This window comes from Tiliqua scincoides, chromosome 5 (assembly GCF_035046505.1).
Source record: "Tiliqua scincoides isolate rTilSci1 chromosome 5, rTilSci1.hap2, whole genome shotgun sequence".
Lineage (NCBI taxonomy): Eukaryota > Metazoa > Chordata > Lepidosauria > Squamata > Scincidae > Tiliqua > Tiliqua scincoides.
The window spans coordinates 99578289-99600014 of NC_089825.1; the positions used below are offsets into that span (position 1 = coordinate 99578289).

The window sequence follows — 21726 nt, forward strand, 5'->3', positions numbered from 1 at the left end:
GCTCATCTGTTGGACCATATCCAATTCCACACCAAGGAAAGTGAGATAAGTGGTGGGGCCCTCAGTTTTATCATGAGCCAAAGGGACCCCCAGATCCTCACACAGGGAAATAAAGCCCGCCAAGGTGTCGCAGCAGGCACTGGATCCAGCATGGTCCATAAAAAGAAAATCATCAAGATAGTGGGCGGTAAATCCAGACCTAACTCTGGATTGTACTGCCCACTGGAGGAAAGTACTAAAACTTTCAAAGGCTGCACACGAAACTGAACAGCCTATTGGCAGTGCTCTGTCCATGTAAAATGCGCCCTCAAAATGGAAACCCAATTGGCAAAAATCAACTGGGTGGACTGGCAAGAGGCAGAAGGTGGACTGAATGTCCGCCTTCGCCATTAAAGCTGCTGGGCCACATTTGCACAAAAGGGCTATGGCTTGGTACAAAGAAGTATATCTCACAGAACACAGCTCATGGGGGATCCCATTGTTGACAGAATCACCCCTGGGGCATGAAAGGTGGTGAATGAAACGAAATTCACCAGGGGCCTTCTTGGGGACCACGCCCAAGGGAGAAACCCACAAGTTAGGCAAGGGCAAATTAAGAAATGGGTTGGCCACTCGACCCACCCCCACTTCCTTCTGAATTTTATTCCGAACTATCTCCTCAATACCACAGACAGAGTGAAGATTCTTTGCCCAAGTTTGGCAGAGAGGAGGCGGTGCCGGAATTCTGAAACCTTGATAAAAACCAGTGGCTAAATATTGAGTGGCCGACCTGTTGGGGTAATTAATCAATAAAGCAAGCAATGTAGAAAGCTTAATCAGCGTTGGCCCCCTTTCCCGAAGCAGCAGGTGCAGGGCCTCCGCCTCTCCTTCCACTGGAGAAGGTGCCCCTTGATCCAGGGTGTGACCACCTGAGCTTGGGGCAGGTGGCAACGGCATGCTTTACCCTGCATTGGATGCACATGTGCAGGAAGTTGCAGTTAACCCAGCTACACCTACCGGAAGAGTTAAATTCAAAACAGGTGCGCGGGTATTGAACCCCCTGCACACCACTAGGTGCCCTAACCTGATCATACCTGTTGCGGGCAATGAGATAGCCACTGTCTAAATGGTCACCCATGGCTGACTTTGAAGGCACGACCAGCTGTGACCACAACTCCCATTGGGGAACCTTCCAATTGAGGGTGGGGTCATGAGATGCCCTCAGTCTAAAGTGCTGGTCATAAGAAAGCCAAGCGGGCCCCGAATAATTACAAAAAGCACGAAGGATTATGTCAAGATACTTGAACAAGGCTGTAACCTTAAGGGGGAACATTTGCAGCATCACTGATGCATGTTTCACAAACCCATTCAGCCAGTTGGTCCAGTTCCTATCTATCTTCCTATGGCGAACTAACTCTTGGTCCCTCAGAGGTTCACCCACCTTTGGGACTGGCTCGGGTTCCATCTGCAAGAGGTCGAATACGTAGCATTCCCTTTTCAGTTTTATTTACCATAGCGTAGCTGATCTGTAATGAGGGGTGAAATCTGAACTGGAATCACAGCAAAGGCAACACACATCTCACATCTCGCCATGATCCCAGTTCAGACTGCCCTTCCCAAAATTACATACTGTTTGATCTTCGTAAACATGTATGTTATTCATTTCACAAGAATGATCAGGGAGGTGTTTAGGTACTCTGTAATTATCCAGTACTGTAATTTCCTTCCTTGGGTAGTCCGTAAGAAATACATCCATATTTCAAAAGGAGATGGATTTATTCTGAACTGTGTCAGTGCTCAAAGGTGGAACAGAGATTGATCAGGCGTCTCTTCTTTAGCTTGCCACACCAGCCAAACATTTCAGGAGGAAACTCTGTGACCACACATGCTGCTTCCATGTGGCTCCTGAGTGAGGTTCTTTCAAGGCACCTGCCATAGAGATATCATTGTAGCTGGAACTGTAGTTCAGGATGCAGAAGTTCAGATGCAGCTGGGTTAGACATGCTTTAGCAGCCATGTGGTTGTTTTTGCTGTTCTTGCTGCTGCTTCTCCCTTCTCTTGTCTGTTGGGAGAATGTGCCCAGTGAATGTGAATTTGAAGGAAGCTATGGTGATACTAGGCTAGGAGATGCTGTCATTGGCGGGGTCCTCTCTCTTATACGTCCTGCATACACTGCAGTCAATTTTCAGAGACTACCAACAATGAAGGAAGGCAATGTCATGTAAGTTATTTTGTGTTTGGTAGCCATCACTCTATTTGAAACATGAAGACCGAGGAACAAATGACTGCACTGGGATGGAATTTCAACAGGTGCAGCTTGTTGGGAAGAACAGTCTGGGGATGGAGCTGTGCCATGGCCAGGAAGGGAGCAGAGAGCATTGAAAGCAGCTGTGTTTATATCCTAGCCCCTTTCCTGGCCACAGACTACGTAGATATATCCACTTGGACTTGCACCAGCAAAATCACAGGCACAGGTCTCAGTAGATCCATTGTGGCAGTTAAGACTTACTTCAGGACAAAGGAAGAAATGTTTCCTTACGTAATCATTTTTGTTCTGCTCGGATGAACAACTCCATTCCTGCACCCCTCTTCCTTACACCTCTTTAGTTTTGATTCCTCTTCTCATTGTCCTTGGGATGTGTTTTTCACTGTACAAGCATATATCCAATAGTGTGGGTGTCATTGTCCCCTAAAATTGAGTGCTGTGCAAACCAGCACTAAAAAAGACATTGCTCTTGATGAGACAAGTACCTGACAATGACTGGCCAGAATACACTGCTCTGATTGACAATAGCTGTCAGTCATGCCCAGGATGAAGAACACTGTAGCAAAACAGTGCTCAAGGAAATGCCATTGTGGGTAGTACTACTGTTAAACCCCTGGAATTGAGAACAGCTCCCTCTTTAGAGTTATTGCAGTGGGGGCTTAAGACCTTTTTATTTAGGGAGGCCTTTTATGGTGACACCAGGGGGCATGGCACTTTTAAAATGGATTTTAATTTGGGATCCAGGTTTTTATTGTGTTTTATGGTTTTTTAATGTTTTTTATATATGTATATTTAATTTTTTTGATGTGATCTTTATTGAGAGCCACCTTTAGTAGTCTTCATTGCAGGTTACAAGCCATGATGCATACGTGCAACCTCCTGATTTTAAATATGCAAGTATCTTGTTGTCTTGTGTTCACCCTGAGGCATTTGTTGGGCCGCTGTGAGATACAGGAAGCTGGACTAGATGGGCCTATGGCCTGATCCAGTGGGCCTGTTCTTATGTTCTTATGTTCATTGAATAGAAAGGCGGGATAAAAATCTCTAAAATAAATAAATGTTTATGTGGTGCACATGACAAACAGCTAGACTTTATCTCTGCCTCAATCTCAATCTGATTTCAGAATAGAATATAAACATTATCAGCATGCCCTGGCCTTCCTTTTTGCTAATCATGAGATTAATCGAAATCCCACCTTCTTGCCCAACGTGACCCTGGGTTTTAAAATCTATGACAACTTTTTTAAAGGAATGGTCACATACAAGTCTATCCTGAACCTACTCTTCAAACAGCAAAGGGATATGCCCAATTACAAGTGTGATAAGAAAGGTGATGTCTTGTCCATCATTGGGGGATTCACGGTAGAGTATGTGATCCAAATGGCCAACATTCTTAGCCACTACAAGTTTCCACAGGTATGAACATTGAGATGCATGAATGAGTGGCATAAAACTGCTCTTCACTTATTCAGAAGAGATAACCATTTGAGGATGTCCTTGAGAACTCAGTTGTGCAGGAGGGCATAAAATGACTGACCAGCAACCCAGATGTGGCCAGACAGACCTCAAGCTCTTAATAATAATAATAATAATAATAATAATAATAATAATAATAATAATAATAATAATAATAATAATAATCAGCTGGTAAATCCTCATCCACACGAACATCTGCCTGACGTCTAGGTGTAGATGAGGTACTGATGAAGGATGGAGGCCTTGCCAATAATGGCGGTCTTGTGTAATTCAACTGATGTTATTGCCGGGGCATCTGGATGCGCAAAGTACTCGTTAAATTGTGTTGATATTGTTCCTAGTGCACCAATTACTATTGGCACTTTTACATGCTTCTTTCAGATACATGTCAATTCTATGCACAGGTCATGGTATTTGGATACTTTCTCCTGTTCTTTCTCCAAAATTCGCAAGTCGCCAGGAATGGCCACATCGATGATTAACACATGCCTGGCTTCTATGATGGCAATATCTGGAGTATTGGCCTCCACGTGTCTGTCAGTCTGTATCAGAAAGTCCTGCAGGATTTTGACCTCTTCATTTTCTACTACCCTTTGTACCTGGTGTTGCCAGGGCTTTTCTGACGCAGGTATGTTGTACCTTTTACATAAGGCCCAGTGAACTAATTTGGCCACATTATTGTGCCGTTCTTTGTAATTGGTGTTGGCTATTTTGGGACATTCGCAAACAAGATGATTGATTGTTTCATCTCATTTTTTGCATAAATGACATTTACTGTCATCACTGGTGCCTTGTATTTTTGTCTTAGTTACATTCATTTGCAGAGCCTGGTCTTGTGTGGCTAGAATCAGTCCTTCAGTCTCCTTCTTGATGGTACCTGTTCTTAACCATGCCCAACTCAAGCTGTTATTGCTCTTGCCTTCTATACCTTTAATGAATTATCCGTGTAATGGCTTTTCTCTCCAGCTATTGACCCATTTTTCTTATTATTGCTTTCTGTACTCCTCTTTGCTTTCTGTAACTTTCATCAGATTTTCCAACTGAACTGCTTTTATCAACTTTTCCAAGCTTCTCAAGTTATAGTCATTCAGACCTCACTTTACTTCTTCTACTGTTTGTTGTACTTGCAAAAGCCCCCGGCCTCCGATCTTCCTCGGTAGGTACAGTCGGTCAACAAAACTTCTAGGATGGTAAACGTTCATCAGTTTACCGGATTTTTGGTCAAGACGCTCAAGTTCATTTTGGGTCCATTCAACTATGCCAGTTGAATACCTAATCACTGGAATGACCCAGGTGTTTATTGCCTTTGTGATGTTCCCAGTGTTCAGTTTTGATTTAAGCACTTTTTGTACTCTCATTAAGTACTGTTGCTGGGTCACATTTTTTACTCTTAAGTGCAGTATATTGTTGCATTCAAGTATGCCAAAATATTTGTTCTGGCCATCATGTGCAAGCACTTTCATTATGTCACCGTTGGTGAGTTCGATACCTTCCAGCTGTTGTACTTTCCCACGCTGCAATGACAATATTGCATATTTATCAAGTCCAAAATTCATCTGTATGTCTGTACTGAAGATCTGCAGTGTAGTCAACAAGGACTTGAGTTCAACAGGGCTTCTGGCATATAATTTCAAGTCGTCCATATACAGAAGGTGACTTATTTTGCCTGCCTGCACTGATATGTTATGGCCCAGTCCTGCTGGGCTCAAAATATCCAAAAGAGAAATAAGAGCAATGTTAAACAACAGGGGTGACAATGAATCACCCTGAAAAATTCCTCTCTTGATGTTGACTTGGCCTATTTCTTCTCCATTAACCAATAAAATAGTAGTCCACTTTTTCATACTCTGTTTTATGAACTCTTGGATGTTTTCACTGATTCCGTAATTTTCCAGGCAGGTGTTGATCCTGCTGTGAGGCAAGGAGTCAAAGGCCTTCTTGTAATCAATTCAGGCCATTCTGGGTTTCGTTTGTCGTCGTTTACAGTTTTTCACGATCACTTTATCAGTCAGCAGTTGGTCTTTTGTGCCTCTGAACTTCTTAAAGTTGCCTTTTTGCTCGGTTGGGTAGAGAGAATGTAGCATCAGGTGGTTGTATCTCAAAGTTGCCACGATTTTTGTGAGAAGCCTGAAGGTAGTTGGAAGGCAGGTAATAGGGCGATAGTTGCTGGGCACATTGCCTTTTTCCACATCTTTCAGGATCAAAAAGGTTTGCCCTTTTCTCATCCAGTCTTCAGTAGCTGCATTTTGGAGCACGTGATTGAATTGCACTGCAATGCGGTGATGGAGACTACTCAAGTATTCCAGACAGAACCCATGTCCTTCATCTGGTCCAGGTGCGCTCCAGTTTTTAACAGTCTTTGCATGTTGTTTTACCATTTGCTCTGTAATTACATTATCCATTTGTTTCTCGCTGTTGTTCTTGTTAACATCCTTAATCCAGGAAGCATCTTTCTTTTGTTCAACCGGGTTCTCCCAGATGTATTTCCAGAATTTTAAAGTCTCTTCATTATTTGGACCCTCGTTGTTCTGCACTACACTTCCTTTTTGGAGCGATTTGTCGGTACCTCATCTACACCTAGATGTCAGGCAGATGTCCATGTGGATGAGGATTTACCAGCTGATAAATGTTGTGGTTTCTTTGTGTATATGATCATTATCAGCTGTGTTGTCATTTTGAAGTGAATATAATAATAATAATAATAATAATAATAATAATAATAATAATAATAATAATAATAATAGTGTTTATATACCGCCTTTCTTGGACATCAGATTTCTCCTCAGACTTTAATTCAAGGTTTCAAGGTGGTTTGCATAGCAAGGTTTTCCAAACCCTGTAGGAACCTTTATAATAGAATAGTTCTGATCTTTCATAGAAAGCCTCATTACAGCTGAATTCCTTCCCAGTCTGGCCTCCCTCTGGCTGCTTCGCCTCCAATGCAACTTGACAGCAACTCCTCCCTGCCACTGATGGTCAATTCGTTATCAACATGTCGAGAGCTCCCAGAAACTTCTGGTTGTTTTGAACTGGTGTCCCCAGATCTTCAGGCATACAAAGCAGCAGCTCTACCTCTGAGCCAGACCTCCTGCCCTAAATATGCTTTTCAGTGTATAGCACACAGGTTTGTATCCCCAGAAAATGTGTCATAAATGCAGTCCATTATAGACACTGTTCTTAAGCTTAAGCACATCAATCTTGTCACACTGATTTCGATATTGCTTAGTCATGTCTCATATTCTGGGGATACAAACCATAGAGGTGATTTTAATCTTTTAAAAAATGGAAACTTGAAGCTCGGCAAAACAATAGCTTGGTCTGAATCAAATACATTACCTATTTCAGGACATTAAGTGATGGCTTGTGGACATGGTGAAAGGAAATGTGTTGTAACTCATTTGGAGCACAACCCTATGCATGACTACTCAGAAGTAAGTCTCATTGTGTCCTTTGGGGCTTCCTCCCAGGAAAGCATGTATAGGATTGCAGACTTACTATATTTTATTGATGGGAATGTCTACAAAGATACAATGTTCAGTATACTTAGAGCAGTGTTTCTCAAACTGTGGGTCGGGGCCCACTAGGTGGGTTGCAAACCCATTTCAGGTGGGTCCCCATTCATTTCAATATTTCATATTTAATATATTAGACTTGATGCTACCATGGTATGTGACTGCATTTGGGAACCATTTAACAAGCTTTTAACAAGCTAATATGTGTAATGTTTTAACAATGATTGTGAATGGGACTTACTTGTAAGTGTGGGTAGAATTGCAGCCTAGGATCGTTAAAAAATTTCCTGCTTGATGATGTCATGTCCAATCATGACATCACATCCGGTGGGTCCAGACAGATTCTCATTCTAAAATGTGGGTCCCGGTGTTAAATGTGTGAGAACCACTGAGTTAGAGTATCAACGATAAGCAAAAGTCTGGATTGTAATAAACACTTTGGTATGGAAAACTGAGGTTAATTTTCAAACCTGTTATGAGCCATGTTTCCCCCTGTTAGATTACCTATGGAACATATGAGATACCAGTCACAAGAAATAATTTTCCTTTTATATACTGGATGGCAATAAGGGAAGGTACTCTGTACACCGGAATAGTCCAGCTACTACTGCATTTCCAATGGACATGGATTGGTCTCCTTGTTTCAGACGATGAGAGTGGAGAAGGCTTCCTGCAGAGGCTGACCCCATTGATGGCCCAGAAGAGCATTTGTGTTGCCTTCGTAGAAAGGACTGTCATTGACAAGGATCTTAAATTGGATCCCACTCAAAATGCATTCTTGAAAAATATATTCAGTATAAACTCCACACTTTTATCCACTACAGCCAACGTTGTTGTTGTCAATGGGGACTCTCAGACTCTGGTAGCACTAGCCTTCTTATTGTATTTTGCTGAATTTATACATAGACCTCATATAGGGAAGGTTTGGATCACACCACCTCAATGGGATATCACCAGAGCTACAGAAAATGAGGGCTTCTGTGCAAAAACATTCCATGGGACTTTGTCTTTCACAACCTCTACAAGGCCCGTGCCAGGATTCCAGGACTTCCTTCAGACTCTAAAGCCTGATAAGTCACTCACACGTTTTCTCTGCTTTTTCTACAAATATACATTCAGGTGTTGCCAGGATGGGAAATTTAAAAATTGTAAACACTGTACAGGAGAGGAGAAACTGGAGAGCCTGCCTCAGTCTCTGTTTGAGATGGAGATGAGCGATCAGAGCTACCGCATTTACAATGCTCTCTATGCTGTAGCGCATGCTTTAAATGCCATATATAAGTGCAGGGCAAAAACAAAGCTGAACAGAGGCACATTCAAAATGTTGAACATTGAACCTTGGCAGGTATATTCCTCACTGTATTGATATAGTTATGTATGATACTGCTAATAGGAAGAAACTTGCTACTGAGCAGAATGAAAATTTCTTCCAAATTAAATTGATGTGGGTGGAATGGGTGGTGTGGGTGAAATCATGTCCCTGGGCACATGGGCTGGAAACACTGCAGAAGCTAAGCAGATCTGGATCTTGCAGGACTTTGAAGACAGACAAACTGGGTATCCCAGATGCAATTCTTTAAGTTGCAAAATGAAAAAAGGTGGAATATAAATATTTAATTGTGAAAACCAGCCATTAGTATTGTTAACACAAAGCTCCCTGAAAGCTATTAAGTAGAGGAACAAATGAAAAACTTCAGTAGGGCTCAACCCTTCCAGCTTTCAATCACCAAAGCAGTTGCTTTGTAGCCCCTGTGACTACCCCCACACTGCAGGATGTAGTGCATGCCCCATTGGCATCAGTACTAGATAGTTGAATTGGATTGGGCCCATACATAAGGAAATGTTGGATATGATGGTTAGCTGAGAGGAGATGAAGATGAGGAAGATCTGCCAAGCCTAATCTGTTTTTAATGAATGAATAAAATGTTATTGAAACTTATAACTTGTACATCTTAGATTTACAGGTACCTTTATTTTGATGAGGGGTTTGTTAATACAGTGTACAATATGAAGCTATCAGCTGTTTTCTATTTTCCATTTTTGTCCAATCTAGATGCACTCTTTTCTGAAAAATGTCCACTTTAACAATGGTGCTGGCCATGAAGTCTGGTTTGCTGATGAGGGATTATCATCTGGACTTGATGTCATTAACTGGGTTACTTTCCCTAATCAATCCTTCCTTAAGATTCAAGTTGGAAAGATGTCTCCAAGTCAAGAGTTTTCCATCCACGATGATGCCATTGTGTGGAATAGCAGATTTCAGCAGGTTGGGCTAAAATCCTTCAGCAAGGTTGCCTGGGAACATGATTTTACCTACACCAAGCATTCCTGAGCATCTGAACATTCCTGGAGACATGCACAGCATGCTATGGTGCAGGAATGACTGAGAGGCCTTTGAGATGTAAGGGAACATATTTTCCTCTTACCTCTGCTTAGGCCCCCTGACAGCTTATGGGTCTCCTTGTACCTATGCCAGCCATTTAATTGGTATAAGCCCAAGGAGATCCAGAGGGTAGAGCAACTTGAAAAATAGGGGATCAGATCCAAAATGCATGACTACCATCAGATCAACTCTTTCCTTCCCTGTCACACCCTGGTTCCTCCCCTGAATTGCACCATTACTCTTCCTCTCTGCCCATGGCCCACCCCTGGCAGCAACTTACTTGGGTTGGTAGAGACTCCTGAAGCCACAGCTGTGCCGTCTGTGCTGCTCACCATTTGTGGCATTGGCCTGACAGCACGCAACAGAGGCCCGGCTCTTGTGCTGCCAGAAAGTGTCCTGTAATGCTGGAATGTGAGTTCTGGTAGTGCAGGGTGACCATAGGATTGTATCCTTACAGAGCAATCCTATGCCTGCATACTCAAAAGTAAGTCTCACTGTGTTGAATTGAATCCTCAAACTGTGGGTCAGGACCCCTAGGTGGGTCACGAGCCTATTGCTGGTGGGCCTCCATTCATTTCAAGGTGTATTTTATTTTTAATATATTAGATGCATGTGACTGCGTTTGTGGAAATGTTACCGATCTGCACTTCTAATAGGCTATAATGTACATGCTTTTAACAATGATAGTCAATGGGGATAACACCCAGGTAAGTGTGAATAGGATTGCAATCTTTTCAGTGTGTGGGGCATTTTTTAAAAACTGATTGGCAACTGCTTGGGGGGTTGTTCTTTATTTTAAGTCAATCTGTAATCTTTTAATTTACTTATTTACTCTAATTTTGTTGTATGTGGGAGTTAAAAATATTCCTGCTTGATGACGTCACTAGAAGCCATAAGATCACTTCCAGGTTAATGACATCACTTCTTGTGGGTCCCAATTGATTGTCACTCTAAAAAGAGGGTTTTGGGGTTAAAATAAATAAAACACAGAATAAAACTATTTTAAACATATTTGCAAGGCACATAACATGTATGTTGATTAACCAAATACCTACATTGAGATAAACATTGACATAAATATCAAATAGGTTTTGAGGTGGGTCCGACCTCAAGTTTGTGTCCCATGTACAAGTTTTAACAAGCTGAAGCCTACTGGAGAAAGAAGGATGGTCATAGTGGGGGACATTTAAAGAGCTTCTACTTATGTCTCTATTTTTAATGCTTAGACGTTACCCCTTCAGAATCTAATTGCTATTGGGCACTGGCATACCTGGGGAGGAGGTAAAATGCCATGGGGCGCCACCCCTCATAGCCGGCCAGCCCCCATGCCACCATCCTCACCCCTGCTGCCATCCATGCCCCCTCATCACTGCTTTTGGCTGACCTCCGGAGGCATTCTGGGGGCTGTGGAGGTTGCACATGTCAGATCTGCCACATTTCCCAACATGCATACCATGGTAGCATCAAGTTTAATAAGCTTAAAATGAAGTGAAGTGAATGGGGACACACCTGACCGACCTAATCAATCCTGAACCAAACTTAGCTGCCATTCACACCCCACCACCATCCACATCTCCCAATCACCATTTTCGGCTGCGCTCTGAAGTCCTTCTGGGAACTGGGATGGTGGCACAAGGCCTTCTTCAAAACCCTGCAAACTGTCACTTCTGGCTTTCTGACAAAAACTGGAAGTGAAGTTTAAAAACACTTGAAGGCCTCCGGAAGGCCAGAGGAGGCCATGTGCCTCCTGGATGTGATGGTAAGAGGTAGCAACCACTGGGGTGAGCAGCATTCTGTGGTCCTGGCCTGGGGCAGCACAGGGGCCAGGAATGCCAGTGCGATGGGCCAGTCCCCCGATGAAAAAAAAGCATGCTAAGTTTTCTGATAGCAAAGGGCCCTTTGGGAATAAAACCAAATACTGACGTATTTCCTGTTTCATTTGGCTCTGCCCTAAGCTCTTTGGGGCCTCAGTAGGAAAAAGAAACCTCTCTACTGAAATGGGAGAATAGAACTCTCCCTGAAATCCAATAGAACAGGAGTCTTCAAGAGGTCACTTGCAGCAGGGGAGTAATCTGTTGGTGGTCCAGTGAGCTGCTCTCGATAAGGTGAAGTGCACTGAAAGGGAAGGATGGTCATGCAGGTGGGCATCCAACGTTCGCTTCAGCGTTTCTCCCCATTCTTTGTTCTCAGAATCTGCCTTGTTCAACTTGTGTTGGGAGCTGCCGTGTTGGACACAGCAAGGCGGTTCGAGAGGGGGAAGCAATTTGTTGCTATGATTGTACTCCTTGTCCTGATGATATGATGTCTAACCAGACAGGTAAGTGGCAGTGCACAGATTTTCCAGGAAATATCTGCAAATATTAGTCCACCCTAAAACCATAACATATGCCTTTGTATTGGCCTGCTCTTCTCCAAACACTTAATTTAGGATGCACTGCTTCTTAAAGGGAACACTGATTACAACTGCAACGAGGGAGGCACTTTGAAAGACTTCAGAGGCATTCCATCACATTAATGCCAAAGAGGCCTATCCCTTGCTGCATTTGGTCATTCCCCCGTCCCTAAGCAATGAAGTGCTCAAAAGGAAAATGAGGAATTCTTGTCCAACATATGCTTCCATCATCCCATCATTCTTAAGACTTAATAGAGTTAGTAACACTCTCTCTGTCCTCTTCAGATGCAGTTCATTGTGTGATATGCCCAGAAGATCAGTACCCAAACAAGAACCAAGATCAATGTATCCCCAAACGCATGACCTTCTTAACTTACTATGAGCCCTTAGGAATCAGTTTTGTTTCCATCGCTTTGTCCTTTACAACAATGACAGTTTTGGTGATACTGATCTTTTTAAAGAACTGGAACACTCCCATTGTCAAAGCCAACAATCAAAACCTCACCTGCATTCTTCTCACTTCCATCCTGCTTTGCTATCTATCCTCACTGCTCTTCATCGGCAAACCTGGAAAGGTGTCCTGCCTTCTCCGACAATCAGCTTTTGGCATCAGTTTCTCTGTGGCAATTTCTTGTGTTTTGGCAAAAACCATCACTGTGGTCCTGGCATTCATGGCCACCCAGCCAGGGAACAGGATGAGGAAATGGCTGGGGAAAAAAGTGGCCCACTCCATTGTCCTTTTCTGTTCCCTCATTCAAGTGGGGATCTGCACTGCATGGCTGTCCACCTCTCCTCCATTTCCAGATGTTGACCTGCACTCCCAGACTGAGCAAATCATAGTGGAGTGTAATGAAGCGTCGATCATCATGCTCTATTCTGTCCTGGGCTACGTTGGTTTTCTGGCCCTCACCAGCTTCACAGTCGCTTTCCTTGCCCGAAAACTGCCAGATACTTTCAATGAAGCCAAATTCATCACCTTCAGCATGCTGGTCTTCTGCAGTGTGTGGATCTCCTTCATTCCTGCTTACCTGAGCAGCAATGGGAAAGACGTGGTGGCCGTGGAGGTCTTTGCCATCTTGGCCTCCAACACTGGCCTCCTGATTTGCATTTTTCTCCCTAAATGCTATGTAATTGTTCTAAAACCAGCTCTCAACTCCAAGCAGCTGCTAACAGAGAAAAAGAGTAGTTAAATCTGATTCCTAGATGATAGTTCTTTTGCATGTTTCTCTCTCTCTATGTTTCCACACAGCAACAATACTAGAGCACAGCAGATCACATTTTTAACTCAGTCCAGATTCTTTGATACGGAATGTACACGGTGGGATGAGAAATCATTTCAGAAGCAATAGTTGCATCTCTTTGGTAGCTATCCAAGGATAATGTTAATAACGCAGGATAAAGACACAACACAGAAGTCAAAATGTTGAAACAAGGAAATAGAAGCTTCATATAAAAGCATGATACTGAGGCAGCACAGGGTCACCTAAAGAACCCAAAGGTTTCCATCCACTAAGAGAAAAACTGCTAGCACGCCTCCCTGGCGTGCTAGCAATCATTGCCAGGCTTTCCCCACCACCTGTCAGCCGGCAGCAGGTCTTTGCTGCCAGCTGATTGGCAGGCTAGCCAAAAGGGGTGGGACGGAGGAGCTCCTCCAGCACGCATGCGCTGGGGTTAGCTCTGTCCGTTCCTGGTAAGCGACCCGAGCGGACGCTTTTCCAGGAGCAGAGGAGAGGCTGCCCACGATGGGGCTTGGAGCTCCGAGAGCTGCTCTTCCAAGCTCCCGCCTCTGCCCTCAGGCAGCGGGAGCCTCTTGGGGGTCGGAGCTGCGCGCTCTGCACACCACGCTCCCAGCGCTGCATCTGGGGGCTGCAGGCTCTGCGTGCCTTACGGGTGGCGGCAGCGGAGGTTTCCCTGGGTCCGCGCCGGGCGGCTGGCTCTCATGGTGGGCAGCCAACCCGCAGCGTTTGACGGGGGAGAGCACCTCCATGCGGGGATGCGGCAGTAGCCTCTTTTTGGCCTCGCCGGCTACTGGGGAGCCCGGTGGGGTGATTGGGTTGGGGTGATGGCCATTTTGGGCTGGCCGCGTGACGCAGAGAGCTAGTACAGCCCGGCACCATTTTGTCCCGTGTCACTCTGCACCAACCCCCATAGTGCTGCAGCAGCAGCCCCCCACCCCCCTTTTGATTGCCAATGTCTGCTGTGGGGGGTTCTTGGTGGAGGGGTAAAGTTCTCTTCCCCCCATTGCTCACTGGGCTCAATTGCCTGCCTCCTGCTTCTTTGGCCAAAATAGCCTGTGCAGGTTGTTTTCTGCAGGGCTTCAGCGCGTGCTGGCAACTCCTTCCCCCCCCCCCAACATTGGGAAGATCTTTCTGGGGGCATCTTTGGCGGAGGCAGGACGATCCTGCATCAGTGACTGCGGTCGAGTTCTGTGGCGAGGCGATCGTGCCCTTCTGAAAGGGCTGCTGTATCCTACTATGAAAGCAAGAACACGAGAGGGGGTGGGCCCTTGTCTCACATATTACTTTGGGGGGTGTAGACATGGGGTAAAAGGCACAGAAGTCAGGCGGTAATGGCCGCCAAAAGACCTATCCCGGTGCGGCCGCCCCCTTCCCCCCTTCATCGGATGATGAGGATCAGATGGCGGAGTTGCATGCCTTTATGGCCTGTTACGATGCCAGACAAAAAGAAAAAGCACTCAGGAAGGCTGGTCACGTTGATGGGGGCTCTAGTTCTGGTCTGGTTCCTGGACCTCGCAGGTCCACCAGAAAAAATAAAGGCGCATTGCTAGGCGCCTCTCTCCCTCCTCAGCAGGTCTCCACCTCAGCTGGTGCACAGGTCACTGCCGAGGAGGGCGACCCACAGGACAACAGCTCCCCTGAAGCTGAGGCAGTCAGTCTAGTTAAGAAGCCCTGGCCGCGGGCTATGGAGGCAGCATGGGCAAGGTGAGCCAGTGTTTGACTTTGCTCAGAACCTGGAACCGGTGTGGGATGAGCGGGAGGGCCACATTTGGTCTTCGGGCCAGGCTGCCCCAGAGCAGCCTTGGTCCCCATGAGGGCTGCCTACCTTCTGGCAGGGTCCTAGCTACCCGCAGTGCCCTTGGGCACTTGGTTGGGCATATCCATACCCCAAGGCTAGACCCAGGACCTGTAGAGCCCCTCCATCTTATTGCCAGTACCCAGCTGCGCCCGACCCTGATTTGGAACAACAGGATTTGGACTGGGGGGGAGTCGATTCTCTGGGTTTGGTAGAGGAGTGAGAGAAGCCTAAGGTTTCATATGGCATTATAGCCATCCCTCTGGGTTCTCACCTCACCTTGTCGGTCGAGGCGAAGATATGGCGAAGTGACTTTATAGACATGTTCAGTCTTTTACACATCGAGCCCGAGCCTACCCCAAAGCGGGTGACCCTGTGTGAGATGTTGTAACCATTGGGCAAAGGAAAATTGACAAAAATTGGACCAATTGGCTTAACAGTTTCACTGTCTATTATGGGCTCACTGTCCAGTTGCACCCGAAGAAGGTGGGGAAGCTTTTTAAATACCTGGACATTATTTACTGCACTTTTTGCTACCAGGTTGGGGCGGCTTGGATAGCCTACGACCATCATTTCCGCATCAGGGCTTTGCAGGACCCAGCCCTGGATTGGACTGTATCCTAGTGGGAATTCTTGGGGCACAGTCGGTTCTTTCTCTGGGTGCAGTTGCTTCTTTTTTACCGCCCCCCCATCTCCCATTTCCTCAGCTGCTGGGGAGGATGAACTTAAGAGCCCAAACTTGTGCAGGTATTCTTGGAAATAGGCTCCGTTTTGGTCTATGAGGTTTGCTCCCAGTAAAGGGTGTGATATTGGCAGCCTCAGAGCTTTGAGAGCCTTTCTTAGTTGTCCAAACATCACTAGTATCAGATGGCTTAATGAGCGCTTATGAGTAATTTCCTCCTGCAGGAAATACTAGGAACCTTGGTTTCCCATAATTACCCAGTTTGCAGATTGACAGTGCTCCTGCATTGCCCCTCCCATGGGGTGACAGTTGTTAGGTATGAAGACAGACATAGGTGCAGCAACTAGGTGAGTGTGCATGTTATTGTCCAAGCCTGGTTACTCCTTGTACCTGGCTATAGTCTTAAAGGTTTCAACCCGGCTTGTTCTGGGAATTCATAATAGCAATACCGACACTCACTTTTTGGAGGAGTGTCTGCTTCCCTCCTGAAATACGGAGCTTTAACTCCTCAGACCATTGTCATCCCTACTTGAACGATAAGGAAAGGGGACTGGTAGTTCGGTCAAAACTGCCCACCTGGCTTCCACATCCTTTCTGTTTGTAACCTTAGGGGAGAGGTTACACCAAGGGTGTTTGGGATTGAAAGATGCTTGAGCGTTGAAGGAAAGACACTCCTGTGGACTAGCTCCTACCTGCCTTGTGTTACAATGGTTGCAGGCTGGGCATTAATGCTCTTGATCTATGGTCCACAAGCTATGACTTCATGACCCACAATAGGTCCCAATCCAATTCTGATTGGTCATAAAACTGACAAGCAGCTAGGTTACATGCATTAAAAATTGAAATAAACCTCTATGTGGGGGAAGAGCAAATAACAATTGCCTAGTCCGTGCTAGGTCAGCTTTTATCTAATAGCTGCATGTTGAAACCTGGACTTCTACCCACTGTCACTGGTCTCTGACACAGGCCATCAGTTCCTGCCAGTAGGGTGCATTAGGATGGCAGGACTTCACTAGGGGTTTTCAAATTAATGTGGCAAAGGGAATTTATAAAGCTGCCCCTGTGGTGGCTGCTCACAATAGGCTTATTGACCAATGTCATGTACAGGGATTACCAGGAAGTTTAGCCCCCTCTAGTGGGGGGCACCTCCTCCAGTGAGGATGCAAGGGCCTTAGTTAAGGCTAGGGTCTTCGCAATTACTCCTCGAAAGTGGGGTGATGCCGTTAGTAACCTGCTTTACAGGCATGGTGGTGCAGCCACGCATTTACCAGGTGCAGTAGCCCTGTGCAGATAAGCACAGATGTAATGGCCTGTGCCAAGGATAGTTTTTGCTTATTAACCCACCTAATGGGTGCCCCACCTCTATTCCTTGAAAATGTGGGGCTATGCTCTGTTACTAACCCCGCCTAACGGTGGCCTGTCCCTACTCCTCATGAGTATAAGTATATAAATTTTCTGCTAGCAAAGGGCACTTTGGGAATAAAACCAAATATTGACGTATTTCCTGTTTCATTTGGCTGCAGAAAGGAATTCCGCAGAATATCACAGGACCTGAAAAAGAAAGCTAAAAGTGTGCTGAACAGTGCATCTGTAATTATCATACTTATGAGTGTATTGCAGGTGAATCAACTTGTGCCCTCCTTTAAATGGTTCCTATTTTCTGTTGCCTATCCCTAGTAAATCACTGTCCCTATTTTGTCCTTGTTCTTGCTTTCCGAGGATGCCTTGTTAAATTAAGAGCATTCTGGGTACTCTAAAAGACTCAAGTCCTGAGTTTTTACATAGATAAAAAGGCAACTGCAGCTCTGTGGACAAAAATGGAGCTGCTGCCAGGGTGTGTGTTTATGTGTATGTTGGAGTACTCATTTAATACTCCCCTGATGTCTGCATCCCATCTGAAAACAAGGTGGGAGGGGGTGGAACAAACTGTGAGTGGAGAACATTTATCATTCATTTGGATCTGTTAAAGCACAGAATCCCACTTGTACATGTTTCTAATATGGTCTTTTCCCATAACCCAAAGCAGAGTCCTTGTTTCCTTTGTCCTTGTTTCCAAGTCTCTTTGGGGGAATTAGCATGAACTATGCCAGTGCCGTAGAGATCTGGTCCTTACCCCATTGAGGTTGAGGGTACTAAGCTGTTGGTCCAGCGTAGACAGGCTGCTGCTCCCTTGGGTATCTCTTGTTGTCCCTACGTCTCTGGTAGGGTTGAGTGACCACTTGTCTTTTCCCCTTTCCAAGGGGGTTGGTTGGGTGCCCTCTTGGTGTCCCAGGTGACTGGGAGGGGATAGGCTGCCCTGCCTGCCCCTCTGCTCTCACCCTGCCTTCGCTGCCTGACACATCCTCCCAGACCCTTCCCACCACGAGGTAAGTCCCCGGGTGACACACGCCCAGACAGAGACAGACTTGACTCTGCATGCGTGGGGGCTCATTTCCGAGTCAATGGCCTCAGACCCGAGTCAGTGCCAGAGTAAATAATATATAGTATTAAATTCATAGCATGGGATGGCTGCTTTGCCGTCTTTTTTATTTGTTTATAAGTCAAATAGCAGTTGGAGAACCTGGCAAATGGAGCAAAAGTTTGAGGATGTGGCCGCAGTTCTTTAGGACTTTGCTTTGGTTCCACTCCTGATCTCACCGCTATACAATATTCCAGTGGGTTGCAAACTTTGTAGAGGCTGTAGAGGCTGCAGCCTGATTTACAAATGCCAAGGCATGTGGCTGTAATGGTGATTGGGCAGGAGTGCTCTCCCCCCTCCCGATTAGCAGCTTGTTGTACCCTTGATGCACAGTCTGCCCTCTCAGTTTCAAAACCAAACAAAAATGGGGTCAAGTCGCACTGGTGGGTTTCAGACTCCCAGTTTGGGAACTGCTGCACGATTTGAAACACAACGATGTTTGCATTGACAAAACATTTGGTGCTTCTTTCTGTTTAAATTTTCACACAGGAGCATGACTGGAAATGTAACCATATGACCTAAAGTCCTAAACCCCCCTACCATCCACCATTGTTTTGTTACATTAAATACTATCCCCACAGTTTTTTAAAAAAATTCCAACAGACCATTTTTCATATGTAGTATAATAAAATTTGGCCTATCTGCCTCGCACTCCTTTATCAGATTTATCTAACATATAGCAACTAATCTATGGAAAGGGGTGAAATCTGAATGGGAATCACAACGAAGGCAACCCACATCTCACCATGATCCCAGTTCAGACTCCCTTCCACAAAAAATTTGTTATAAGTCACATAGCAGTTGGAGGACCTGGCAAATGGAGCAAAAGTTTGAGGAAGTGGCCACAGTTCTTTAGGACTTTGCTTTGGTTCCACTCCTGATCAAGTGCATTACCCATTTTAGGACATTAAGTGATGACTTGTGAACATGTTGAAAGCAAATGTGATGTAACCAGCGATGGGATTCAAATACATTAACAACAGGTTCTATGTCCTAATGACCATTTTAAGTATACCAAAAGATATACTGAAAGGTTGTTTAATAATTCATGCATTAAATACTCAAATAAGAACAATAAAAGAGGTACACAGTACTAGATTATGTTTTAAGAAAGAGCTTTAAAATATTAATGAAAATAGATTAAATACCTTACAAACTGTTATTGAAGATATTTCCATATTGCTGTTTGATTGGCATCCGCACTTACAATTTTCTTTGCTTTTATACGATGATCATCGGATGTGTGATTTATCCTTAACCATCCTAACCAATGGAGTAGGATTCCATTCCTTTAGCGGTAGGCCAATTAGACTGATAATCATTATGTTCGATATATTAGAAACAGGTGACTTCTCTTCTCTGAACATATAATGTTCATCTTTGAAAAACCCCGTTCCACTTCTGCTGAACTTACAGCAATTGTTCTGACAATATTTTTAGCTCTTTGAATACTTTCAGGAATTGAATAGGAATTTTTAAAAACGTTTTCCACAAAATCTTTTTGAGTTATGGTACTGCATCAGATATAGTGATAGGTGCAGTATAAGTGACAGATGATGATCGTAAAAGGGGGTGTGCTGTCAACCATGCTTCTGAACATGTGCAGAAGGCAGTGCTTGCCTTGTTTTTTTTACACTTGCAGCAAAAAGGCAAAATAATGCCCTTCCACATTCATTTTTATTAAACAACAAACTTGCAGAGATGGAAGTTGGTAGCGAACAATATTCATGACCATTGTTCTGTTGTAACTAGTGGTATGTTATAGATGATAATCTTACTCGTCTGTGCCAGGTGAAATGTATATAAGAACATAAGAACATATGTCCAGCTTCCTGTATCTCACAGCGGCCCACCAAATGCCCCAGGGAGCACACCAGATAACAAGAGACCTCATCCTGGTGCCCTCCCCTACATCTGGCATTCTGACTTAACCCATTTCTAAAATCAGGAGGTTGCGCATACACATCATGGCTTGTACCCCATAATGGATTTTTCCTCCAGAAACTCGTCCAATCCCCTTTTAAAGGCGTCTAGGCTAGACGCCAGCACCACATCCTGTGGCAAGGAGTTCCACAGACCGACCACACGCTGAGTAAAGAAATATTTTCTTTTGTCTGTCCTAACCCGCCCAACACTCAATTTTAGTGTATGTCCCCTGGTTCTGGTATTATGTGAGAGTGTAAAGAGCATCTCCCTATCCACTCTGTCCATTCCCTGCATAATTTTGTATGTCTCAATCATGTCCCCCCTCAAGCGTCTCTTTTCTAGGCTGAAGAGGCCCAAACGCTGTAGCCTTTCCTCATAAGGAAGGTGCCCCAGCCCCGTAATCATCTTAGTCGCTCTCTTTTGCACCTTTTCCATTTCCACTATGTCTTTTTTGAGATGCAGCGACCAGAACTGGACACAATACTCCAGTTTCCCAGTCCAGTTTATACAGTCTGGACTGTATATACAGTCCAGTTTCCCAGAACTATATATCAGTAATTTCATCAGGCACAGAAGGGTAATGCCCAAATTCTAACCAACTTTCTAATGGGACATGTGCTGCATCCAGCAGTAGGGTGGCAGTCACAGAGGCATCCTCAAGTTAAAGGAATGTTTGTTTCCTCACCTTGGAGCTGCATTGCTCTTATGACAGTGCTGGAAAGTGGGTTAGGATGCGCCCTAAAATTTTCATCACTGGCCTGCTACCAGTGATAATTAGAGCAATAGTCATGAACATGTATACTGATATATAAGAAGAAAATCAACACCCACTAAGAGAGTAATTGGTTGTTTGTTAAGAGGTATGTGTCCAGAAATAGCAATAAAAAAATCATAAAGTTGGCATAACATATACAGCCACTTGCCACAAGTTCCTTTGCTTCAGGTGTCTGTTTACATTATCCTATAGGCATGCAGGGAACAGCGACAGCCACTCTTTATAGCCTTCATAGATCTCACGAAGGCCTTTGACCTGGTCAGCTCTTCAAGATTCTCCCCAAGATTGGATGTCCACCCAGGCTCCTCAGCATCATCAGATCCTTCCACAAGGACATGAAGGGCACTGTTGTCTTTGATGGCTCCACATCAGACCCCTTTGACATCCGAAGCAGCGTGAAGCAGGGCTGTGTTCTTGCACCAACCTTGTTTGGGATCTTCTTCACTGTCCTGCTGAAGCATGCCTTTGGAACCGCAACAGAAGGCATCTATCTCCGGACCAGATCAGACGGAAAGCTCTTCAACCTCTCCAGACTGAGAGCAAAGTCCAAAGTCCAGCTGAAATGTCTGCATGATTTCCTCTTTGCCGACGATGCAGCTGTCACTACCCACTCTGCCAAAGATCTCCAGCAGCTCATGGATCGTTTTAGCAAGGCCTGCCAAGATTTTGGACTGACGATCAGCCTGAAGAAAACACAGGTCATGGTACAGGATGTGGACTCACCTCCCTGCATTACAATCTCTGCGCATGAACTGGAGGTTGTCCATGACTTTGTGTACCTTGGCTCAACGATCTCTGACACTCTTTCTCTTGATACCGAGCTAAACAAACGCATCGGTAAAGC

At 44.9% G+C, this 21726-nt stretch overlaps 1 protein-coding gene across 1 annotated transcript; it reads left to right on the forward strand.

Annotated features, from left to right (window-relative positions):
* The first annotated feature begins 2180 nt into the window (after nt 1–2180).
* Nucleotides 2181–13198, forward strand: LOC136652578 (vomeronasal type-2 receptor 26-like). The gene is made up of 7 exons (XM_066629513.1): nt 2181–2200; nt 3370–3661; nt 5140–5197; nt 7881–8578; nt 9287–9499; nt 11807–11933; nt 12294–13198. Exons 1-7 carry the CDS (start codon nt 2181–2183, stop codon nt 13196–13198), a joined length of 2313 nt encoding a protein of 770 aa, XP_066485610.1.
* The last annotated feature ends 8528 nt before the right edge of the window (nt 13199–21726 follow it).